An 11,847-nucleotide genomic window follows, 5' to 3' on the forward strand; every position below is an offset into this window, starting at 1 on the left:
TAAGAAAACTACTTAAATGACATTCTAGGTGTAATTATTATTTCTCCATTAATATTACATAAAAACCATGAAAAAAACACACCTCTTTGGAATCGAAGAAGCTTCATGTTTTTTATTTATTTATTTTTTTAGGGAGAAATTATTTAACGTGTATTTTCTTAGCACGTGTAGTCTGAGATTTTACGTTTTTGTATATTTTTGAATAGATTATTTTATATTATAATAATAAAGTTAATGTGTGAGTTTCTCCTTCTGGCTTACACATAAACCCAACGATACTCCATTTGCTTCCGCTGGAAAATAAAAATCTTGAAATAATAAAGTCAAAAAACCTATAATATCATACAGATGTTGACAGAGGAGGGGAGGGGAATGTTTTGAAGTTCTTTATATTGATTGGTCAGACTAGTGGCGCTCTTTGACGTTGCCTTTCTCTCATTGGTCAAACTTACACGTCGACGTGATTCTGGGTTACCGGTTTAACCAATCAGAGGTTTCGTCGCTCTCTGCCGATGATGGCTTTCTTGTTTGCTATCTAATCATACAGCAGTTGAGTTGAACAGGTGAGTGACGTTTTTCTGCAAGTTAATACAACTAATACTAATACAAAAACATTTATATGTCTTGAATGTAGTCGAAAACGTTACTTACTACATTTTATAAAAAAGTGAGTCCGCGTGTCACACAGTTATAAATGTTTGTATGACTGACGGTAAATGTTAATAAACAGGTTAAACTGTCATTGAAAGAAGCCAGAAGATTCTCACATGGCAACTCGTATCAGACCCGTAAGTATAAAAACAAGCAAACATTCACTGATTAGGACTTACTCTTATCATATATAAAACACACATGGGCAGACTTGTGTAATATAAAGCAAATAATAGAAATCTGGTCAATGTTTACATGTCTCGTCTGTGTATTAGCAGCACTTTACTTGTTGCTTATTGATTGACCACCAGACTTATTAACTGTGTCCTAAACATATTAATTTCAGCTCCACGGTTTATACATTTACATTTAAATATTTAACAAGTGCATTTAAATATCTATATAATATGTTTTCATTCGTATGTGTGTTCCTTGAGGTTTGAACCAATGACCTATGACCTGCTAATGCAATGCTCTCTACCAACTGAGCTACAGGAACATCTTTAATTTGGTCTCTACTCCGTTACACATAGAGAAAATGATATTGAAACCCACTGTAGACATTTAGAGATTGTCATCATGTTCTGCAGAGCAACAAGCGGTGTACTGTCATCGGTGGATCCGGCTTCCTCGGCCAACACCTCGTGGAGCGTTTAGTGGACCGTGGATACGCCGTAGCTGTGTTTGATATCAGACAGACCTATGAACTTCCAGGAGTGACCTTTCATCAGGGTGATCTGTGCGACAAACACGTGAGAATCCTTTAGATGTGATTCAGATTCATGATGAGAGGTCAGTCACTGCTGAGATATGATCTTCATCTCTTCTTTTATTTAGGCTTTGTTGGCAGCATTTAAAGATGTGTCCATAGTATTTCACTGTGCATCACCTGCACCGGGCAGTGATAACCGCGCTCTGTTTCAAAGGGTTAATATTGATGGCACGCGTACGGTTATACAGGCCTGTTATGAAGCAGGTGTACAGGTATGACTACATAAAACATACACTTAAAGTTGTCCAAGATGTTTATTATCCATTCATTTACTCCGTAGGGATTTTGTTTATAAAGACTTATAGACACAACAGCACTAGTTATAAAAATTACTATTTATAGTATTTAAAGGAATTTTTTTATTTAAAATATGAAAACTTACACTGTAGAAGACTCTTATAGGAATTCTTTTAACAAATTTTGCTATGAAATGTTGCTAGTGATGCAATTTAATAAAATATTATTTTACATTATACCACAGGGCTGTTGAATGCTTTATTCTGATTGGTTAAAGGGACACTCCACTTTTTTTTTTAAATATGGTCATTTTCCAGCTCCCCTAGAGTTAAACATTTGATTTTTACCGTTTTGGAATCCATTCAGCCGATCTCCGGGTCTGACGCTACCACTTTTAGCATAGCTTAGCACAATCCATTAAATCTGATTAGACCGTTAGCATCACGCTCAAAAATAACCAAAGAGTTTCGATATTTTTTTCAATTTAAAACTTGACTCTTCGATAGTTACATCGTGTACTAAAACTGACAGAAAATTAAGTTGTGATTTTCTATGCCGACTCCCTTTTCCAAAGCATTTTATTCAAAAACCGTGCACCCCACCTTTAAGAAATGTTACACAGGTATGCATTATTTTTTAATAAACGCACCTGACCTGTCAAATGTCTTACAATAACCACCAGAGCAATGTCTGTGGTAACCGTGGTATAAAATAAATATTTGACTCCGGTCCTTTGAATTATTAAAAAATAATGCACACCTGTGATGTAATTCACGTCGTGCTGCATTACCACCTTGGCTGTGCATTATTTTTTGAATATTTCAACGGCCCGTCTTCAATTATTCCTTACATAATAATAAAAAACATTATAACAATACTCAGTATGACTTTATAATTGTTGTTTTGTTGTTGACAGAAATTGATCTTGACCAGCAGTGCTAGTGTGGTGTTTGAAGGAACTGACATCAAGAATGGAAAAGAGGATTTACCTTATGCAAAAAAGCCAATTGATTATTATACAGAGACAAAAATCCAACAGGAGAAGGTAGACACATATCAATGCATTATTTATCTTCATTATCATCATAACAATGCTTGAGTTTTTTTATTAGGTGAGAGTCTCTGTAAGAATCACTTCTCAACTCATCGTGTTAAATAATTTTCTCTCTCTCTTTGATCAGCTGGTATTAGAGGCGTGTAATAAAGAGAAGGGTTTCCTCACGGTTGCTATCCGTCCTCATGGTATCTTTGGTCCTCGTGACCCACAGTTAGTGCCCATTCTGGTGGACACCGCCCGCAGAGGAAAGATGAAGTTCATCATCGGGTGAGGATTTATTAAGGTTTCGTTTAAAAGTGTCCTCCTGTTGTGTCCTGTTGATTGTAGAGATGTTTTAAAGCCAGCAGGTGGCAGACTTTCATCAGGAAGATTAGTTTAAATTGACCTTGTTAATCACTGTGAGTTTGCATAATAACTTACAAACTTGTATATGCAAGGGCTCTGAAATGAGCACAAATCAAGATTTATTCTGTCTGTGTCCGAAATCGCCTTAATTCATAATATAAAAGCAGTAGGCAAGGCAAGTAGTATACCCGAATTCATAGGCTGTTTCTCAATGTCAAGGAAGGAATTGCAACCAAGGACTGAGTCCTTTGTTCGAAAAATATACAGGAAAGGATGCATATGTGTATCCTTCGCGCTCTTTGTGCTCTCTAATCACCCACAATCCTATGCACAGCGCCGAAAGCACACCTTATACTGACATAATGACGTGCACTTGCTAGCCTGTTCCATTCCCAATTCTAAAGAGGAGCCTCGCCTAGCCTCTGAAGGTAGTGAATTGGAAAGGACAGTCCTGCCAAGGATGTATCCTTGACATTGGGAACAGCCATAGTATTCGCAAAACAGTAGACAAAATGTACCCGGATGACATACTACCTCAGGCGATATCCCAAAGTGTTCATTCGATAGACCCTTTGCTATCCCATAAGCCCCTGGGAGAGGAGTTATTCATTCATTCATTCATTCAAATTCATTCATACTATCCATACAATATTTATACTATACAGTACTGTTTTAAGCTCGATGATCTAACTGTCACAGTATGCGATTTCAGACGCAGCCTCTTTCTTTATCTTCTATCATTTGGTGTTGACTGTGATGGTAAGGTTTTGCTGAAGTATTATTACCCCAATACAATGTGTAGATTATTTTGGAAAATGATCATCTGTTAGGTATCCAATAAGTTTGTTGTGATATTTAACCCTAACAAGACCCTTGGGGTCAATTTTACCCCCAAGCCACTTTTCTTTTGTTTAAAAACATGGTTCCCTTTATCTCAGTAGTAGAATAAAATTTTGTGACTTTTCCAGATTATCTGTCAAGATTCATATAAAAAAACTGGGCTTGATTCGGTCGTTTTAAAGAGGCGTAAAAAATTTCACTTAATTAGTCCCTTTGGGGGTAAAAATGACCCCAATTGAAATTTTTTTTAAATTGAAAAATCATTTTTTCTTTTTCAAAAAAAATAAAAATCAATGCATCCAGAATAAATCTGAAAATTTCAACACAGAAAGGTAGGCCACAAATGTTACACACACACACACCCAGAAAGACAAAGTCACACACACGGACACACACACACACACACACCTGTGCACACAGACTTGAATTCAGTCAAATTTCTGTGGCATTTTGTAAAAACAGACATTTCAAAATGCATAAAAAACTACAAAAAAATTCTACTATTTGAAATAATATTTATTTTTAATGTCCTTTCTAATGTTTATATAAACATAAATTCACAAAATGTTTCACTTAAGTATTGATGTTAAGCAGTTGGCCACATTCAGTAAAATGAATGGGTCTCTATGGGCCTCTACTGGTCAAAGTGATTTATCTCCTAAACTGTAACCATAAAACTGTTTTTTCTAAACACCAAATGGCTGAGTTCAACACATAACATCTAAATCAATATCTAAAAACAATTTAAATCAAATTTAGATCATCATTTATGTGAATTTTTCATAAAAAATTGATATATTTCAGGCAAGCTAATGGTGTAGTTGAGGAATTGAGTGGTAAACGGGTGTAAAAGCACTTCATATCTCCCAAAACACAGCATTAATGTATATATGGGAAGTAAATGAAAAAGTTATACATTTTGTATCATTAAAATGTATACATATTTTTTGTAATCACTCTTTTAATCTCTGGGGTCATTTTTACCCAAGGAACCATTAACGTATACAGGAAAATATGGGCTTATGAGGGTTAAAAAACTAAAGTGGATGGGTGGATTTGTATTATGTTAACAAAAGCAAGAATTCATCTGACCTTATAAAGCAGTATTGTATTCAGTCTGCGGTTTCTGTATAGACACAACATCGGCCCTTTCTTTGCTTCAATATCATCTTACACACATCTAGGAAACTGTCACTTTCATATCTACACTACTAGATGTTAAAGCAACACTAAAGAGTTTTTGCTCTTTGCTCCCCCCCCAGGTTAGAAGCGTAATTGTTCATTACCACTGTCGCAAAAACTGCAGCAAAGCTGGCTCTGATTGGATTGTAGGTCTGCCGTAAAGCAAGTTTTTGTAGTTTTTACTCGAACTACAGCACCGCGACCCGACGGTTGGAAACTTCTTTAGTGCGGTTTTGGCCGATAGAGGGCTGCAAAGCGAATGTGAAAGTGCCATTCACCCTGTTTCGAGTGGATGAATGACTGAAACTTTTTTGGAAACGTTATTTTAAAATAAAAAAACCTATTTGATGTTGCTTTAAAATATGATTGCTCCCATTCATACATTCATATGGTACCTGGTTTGTGATCTGTGTTTTAGTTTATCTCACACTAAACCCACGTTGTGCATACTTTGTGTGTTTTAAATGGAAATGGCTAAACTCAAGTATTATTAATAATTTTGAAATACAGAATCTACAGACATGACATTGTGAGGCACACGCGTTTTTAAACAGGGCAAATATCTTGTGTGTGTACACTACAGTATGTGTTTGAATGGCATTCTCATATCTGAATGTTATCATGTGCTTGTTTTATTCTTCATATACAGAGATGGATGTAATCTTGTGGATTTCACCTATGTGGAGAATGTAGTTCATGGGCATATTTTAGCAGCTGAACACCTGAAGGTTGATTCACCTCTCTGTGCTCAGGTGAGGAATGTGAGCGACTGAAGATCCAGACCCAATAATTGCTGTGTGTGTGTGTGTGTAAACAGCCTGTTTGACAGTCATTTCTAGGGAAACACCTTAGCAAAAACAGTGAAAAATGCCTGTCAGTCAGGTTATCAGTTATTTATGCAATGCAGCAATAGTTAATGAAATTTTTCTTAAAGGGATAATTTACCCAAAAATTATCATTTACTCACTTTTAGGCCATAAAGGTGTCTTTATTCCTTCAGTTGAAGAGTTGAGATGATATTTAGCTCAATCCGTAAGCAATATGATTCATAAAATCCTCTGGTTCAAATAGCTCGAGATCTTTGCGGCTCCTTATGATATATTCACGTCTTATGAACTAAAGTGATTCATCTGTGCAAGAAACAGGAGACTTTTCACAGACAAGGCTTAGCTAAAGCCAGGACTAAGCTTTAGTTAAATTACAGTTTTTCTGAATTGCTAAAATACTAAATCCTACGGAAGCCGAGAGAGGACATGCACTATTATTATTTTTGCTTGCTTGTTTTCTCATGATCACGACTTAATTTCTCGTTATCTTAAAATAACAAAAGTTGTTTTCTCGTTATCCTGACATGATAATCCAAATGTCATAATGTAATTAGTCCTGTCCATAATATTTAGTGTATTTTGAAGTGGACTGCTAATATGAGTTGGGGTCTTCGCCGTTACCACATGTGTAGCTAATGTGTACTGTAGCCGATAGACTTTATAAATAAATTAGGTGAATTTAGGGAACATCTCTAAAGTAATACTGTACACGTTTCTATCTTCAATAGTATTTAACAGTTCATTTAAATAAATAACAAAAATCTAAAAACTGTGCATTATAGCTGACAACCACATAAACACGTTGGTTTTGTGACTGTTTGTTGACTTTCAGTCATTCCATATAATGCTGTTAAAAGTAGAAACGTGTATATTATTGAGTAACTTAAAGACGGTCACTACTGTAAAATTGAAAATATTGACAAATCTATTTCAGCTTGCGCGAATCTCTGATCTAAGTTAAATCTCATTTGTTCATCCATGCTTATTTAGCAAATTATGCTTTTGCTGTTTACAAACAAAACAACACCTTCTATCGAGTACACGTAAGCTTTAATCACATATCAAGAATACAACTTTTGTTATCTCGAGATAACGAGAAATTTAGTCGTGATCCAGAGAAAACAAGCAAGCAAAAATAATAATAGAGGTGCATGGCCTCTCTCGGCTTTCATAAAATCCCAATCTTCGAACCAAATTCATAGTGGCCTAAACCCAAATCATGAACTCTGTTTGCAAAACTCCTAAACACAAACTTCTCACTGAAACACATTTTACACTGCAATGAACTTAAATGCTAAACACAGGCAGGCAAAAGTTGAACACAATTACAACACAGTTGTCATCTAGTACAGTGGTTTTCAAACTGGGGGCCGGGGCCCCCAGGGAGGCCGCGAGATGGTGCCAGGGGGGCCCCAGTTGTATGATATTTTATAAAATACATTCATTTATCATGAATTCTGTGTAATTAAATCTAAAAAATAATAAGCAAACTAACCAACAGCACTACTAGGTTTTATATGTTTTGTTTAATTAAAATATTACATTTTAAAACTGTTTTTGTCATACATTTTCTTTCGGGGGGCCGCAAAAAATGCACTGTACACAAGGGGGGCCGCATGCTGAAAAAGTTTGGGAACCACTGATCTAGTAAACACAACAACTCAACAACAATTGTACACACTTTTTTGATGGTATTTTTTACCAATTGTGTGGATTGTGTATGAGGAAGAACAGGACACCAGAGATGATGCAATTGGCAAAATTTGCAGTTAGATTGCTGACTTACGCAATACAAGTGCTGCTTCCAGTCATATTGAACACTTACTATTACTTGCAGTACTTACAGTAAAGTATTCACTATATCTACTGAACTAAACTTGTGATTACAGTAATACAGATTTTTTTACAGTATTTGTAAAGTGTGTTGTTATATAATATGAACATGTTTTTTTCTGTAAGCAGATGTCTGAATGTGTTTTCCATTTTTAAGGTAGTTTCTAATGGATGCTCTCTAGTGTTTTATATTATAGACGGTTTCAGCAGTAACAACATAAACAAGCGGCTGTCGCGGTCCGCACTTAACGTCCCGTAAACTCCGCTAATAATAAATAACAACAAAGTCCTTTTAACATAGTTTACTTATATAACAAGCAAAAAAACAACACATAGATTACCTAGAAAACCAAAACATTTGTTATTTTCGACGAGGCATTTGTTCAAGAGATCAGTTTACAACTAGTCAGACCATTAAAAAAACGAAACCGGAAGTAAAGTTCGGATCCAGACGTGTATCACGTGCGTCCGATGGAACCGTCTATAGACTTATGTGTGTATTATTTAAAAGCTTAGTTTGATTTTGAGTACAGGTGAAGTGGTTTTGTAGGAAATCTGCTAAAAGAGTCAGTGGTTCTGTGAATTTTGTTTGAAAAATGAGATTTGTGTTTCAGGTTTTGAGAAAATGAGTGATGGTTTCAAAAAAATGTTTTTTTTTAGCAATTCAGAAAAACTGTAAGGTGTTTAAGCATATTTTACACATGCCTTAGAGAAAGATGTTACTCAGGTGTATCTTGAGACAAATCAATGGCAATGGCATATTTTAAAACCTGTCAGTTCAAGTTATTTTCAACTCAAACATGTGTCTTAATCTGGGACTAACCTTAAAGGATTACTCCACTTTCATAAAATAAAATCCTGATATTTACTCATCTCCATATCATCCAAGTTGTCTATGTCCCTATCTGCCCAGTCGAGAAGAAATTACGTTTTCTTTTGAGAAAAACATTCCAGGATTTTTGTCAGTTCAATAGACTCTATTGGACCCCAACAGTCCACAGCTTCAACGCAGCTTAAAAATGCAGTTGTAACGCAGTTTCAAAGGATCTCAACCAATACATAAGGGTCCTATCTAGCAAAACAATCATCATTTTTGATAAGAACAATACAAATAAGCACTTTTTAACCGCAACTTCATCTTGCACTAGCTGTGTGACGAGCCAGCGCGACCTCACGTAATTGCGTAATGACGTGGAAAAGTCAGGCGTCACATATGTAAAACGCACACTTGTGGACCATTTAAAAAAATAAACACATTAAGACATTAATTAGTATCATTCCACATTCGACAATGTCTGAACGCCTTTCTTTCCTCACACTTGTAAACACTGGGGTGGTAGTTTTGCATACGTAATGTGTGACCTGTCCACGCACTTATGCATTGTGTAAGGTCGAGCTGGTAAATCACACAGCTAGTGCAAGACGTTGTGGTTTAAAAGTGTATATTTTTGCTAGATAGGACTCTTATGCCTCGGTTGTGAGCCCTTTGAGGCTGCGTTGAAAGTGTAAACTGTTGAGGTCCAAGATAGTCTATTAAAATTGGAAGGGTCCTGGATTGGTTTCCTCAAAAAATTAATTTCTTCTCGACGTAACAGGGAAGGACATCAACATTTTGGATGATATGAGGGTGAGTAAATTATCGAGATTTCTTTTTTAAATCCTTTAAGCCTCGTCTGTGAAAACCGGGGCTAAAACCCGTAGCCTTTGTCTCAGATGGCCAAAGACGAGTAATTGAACAGCTATCAATTGAATGTGTCGTTTACAAATGTCATTCTTTGTCCCTTTAAAAAACAGGCTTACCACATAACAAACGACGAGCCGGTGCCTTTCTGGGACTTCATGTCTCAGATTTTGGTGGGTCTGGGTTACAGCGCCCCAAGGTATCACCTCCCCTACATGCTGGTCTATGGAATAGCACTGCTGCTTTGGCTGATAGCCTTTATACTGAAACCCCTGGTCCACTTTAAACCCACCTTCACACCCATGAGAGTCGCTCTGGCCGGCACGCATCATTACTACAGCTGTGCTCGTGCCAAACGGGACATGGGTTACAAGCCTGTGGTCCCTTTAAAACAAGCTATAGCACGCACAGTAGAGAGTTATCCACACTTACGTAAGGGAGCGTAATACCGTAGTAAATATAAATACTGAATCAGCTATATTACCAGTGTTTACTGTCAAAGTTATATTAACAATGCTTCTTCATGTGTGTAGTATTTCAACAGAATCTATGAGCGACATTAAAGAATTTATGCTATGACAACACTTTAAATCGATTTTTATGTGTCGCTTTCTTTATTTGAATTGAAAGCAATATGAAATGACAATGCAAATCCAGAATATTCAATGAGAGAAAAACAGAAGAGGATTTAGGTGTCAGGATTTGACTGGATGTTGCATAACCAGAATGTTGATTTGATTTGCAGTAACTTTTATTTGATCAAAGCTCACCAGCATTCAGGTATTGTGCAACATTATATTTATTTATACCATGGGGCTGTTGAATGCTTTATTCTGATTGGTTGAAAAAATGTTCCACAGGTATGCATTATTTTTCAATAAACGCACACCTGACCTATCAAATGTCTTAAAGGAAAACACCGTAATTTTTCAATATTTTACTATGTTCTTACTTAAACTTAGAAGAATCAATACATACCTATATTTTTTCAATGCGTGCACTTAATCTTTATACAGCGCATCGTGAATGTGTTGGCATTTGGCCTAGCCCCATTCATTCCTTAAGATCCAAACAGGGATGAATTTAGAAGCCGCCAGGCGCTTCCATGTTTTCCCTATTTAAAAACTAAAATAAAACGTGGCGATTTTTTTTAAGCTAATAAAAATGAGAACTATATTATATGGTGGAAGAGCACTTAGTTTGCAGCTCTTCAAGCTCGGCACGCAGTAACATCATCACTCTTGACTCCTCCCCCTCTCGCTCAAACTTCTATCAATATTGCTGCGCCCGGGGTCGGGAGCTGCAAACTGGGTGCTCTTCCGCCATGCAGTGGAGTTCTCATTTTTATCCCCTTAGAAAATCGCCACGTTTTATTTTGTGTCACCATACATGTGACTTCTCATGGAGCGGTCTTTATGCAGGGAAAGCATGGAAGTGTTTGGTGACTTTCATCCCTCTTTGGTGGCTGTTTGGATCCTAACTGTTAGTTCACACCAGACTCGAGTTCAACGACTTGCGCGAGTAGATTACATACAAAGTCAATGCAAAGACGCGATCAGACACTTCCTCGCGTAGGGCGATGCGAATGACGCGATATGGGTGGCGCGTTTGCCGTGAAAAGGCGCTATTCGCCTCAAACGCGTCTTCGTCCAAGTTGAAAATATTGAACTCGAGCGAAAAATGACACGAAGTTAAATCCCGCGAGTAACGCGAATCCCCGCGTTTGGTGTGTACATAGCAAAATGTTGCGTTCAGACCAGCTGCGGTAGAGGTGTCAAGCGCAAGTGATTTCAATGTTAAGTCAATGTAAGGACGCGTTGACGTGCATCTGGAGGTCTGCCGCGCCGTGGTAAATGACTCATTTGCCCCGCAGTAGACGCGATTCCACCTCAATGGCGTGAATTGAGCGTTGCAGCGGAAAAGCGTGAGTTGAAAAAATTTTACTTTGCCGAAAAAACTTAACCAATCAGGAGCTTGCTCTAATAGTGACGTGATTACAGAAAGCGAGCGGAGTCGCAGAAGCCCCTCCGATGACGCTAATATCTGCATCAATGTCTCGATAACTAGAATTTCACGCGTGAATGAAGCGAGTAAGTCTTTATGCAGGGAAAACATGGAAGTGTTTGGTGACTTTCATCCCCCTTTGGTGGCTGGTTGGATCCTAACTGTTAGTTCACACCAGAGTAGATTACATACAAAGTCAATGCAAAGACGCAATCAGACACGTCCTCGCATAGGGCGATGCGAATGACGCGATATGGGCGCCGTGTTTGCCGTGACAAAGCGCTATTCGCCTCAAACGCGTCTTCACCTCAAACGCGTCTTTGCCCCAGGTGTGTCTTCACCCAAGTTGAAAATATTAAACTCGAGCGAAAAATTCGCATGATACGAAGTTAAATCCCACGAGTAAACGTAGTAGTGA

The 11,847-nt window shown here is 37.3% G+C and overlaps 1 protein-coding gene across 1 annotated transcript; it reads left to right on the forward strand.

Annotated features, from left to right (window-relative positions):
• Positions 1-426: 426 nt before the first annotated feature.
• Positions 427-10,020, forward strand: nsdhl (NAD(P) dependent 3-beta-hydroxysteroid dehydrogenase NSDHL). Its single transcript, XM_055177427.2, has 8 exons — positions 427-563; positions 731-788; positions 1,242-1,403; positions 1,489-1,635; positions 2,577-2,705; positions 2,842-2,984; positions 5,734-5,836; positions 9,539-10,020. The coding sequence occupies exons 2-8, from the start codon at positions 768-770 to the stop codon at positions 9,869-9,871; spliced, it is 1,038 nt and encodes a 345-aa protein (XP_055033402.2). The 5' UTR covers positions 427-563; positions 731-767; the 3' UTR covers positions 9,872-10,020.
• Positions 10,021-11,847: the final 1,827 nt, after the last annotated feature.

Source organism: Misgurnus anguillicaudatus, chromosome 16, assembly GCF_027580225.2.
Source record: "Misgurnus anguillicaudatus chromosome 16, ASM2758022v2, whole genome shotgun sequence".
NCBI lineage: Eukaryota > Metazoa > Chordata > Actinopteri > Cypriniformes > Cobitidae > Misgurnus > Misgurnus anguillicaudatus.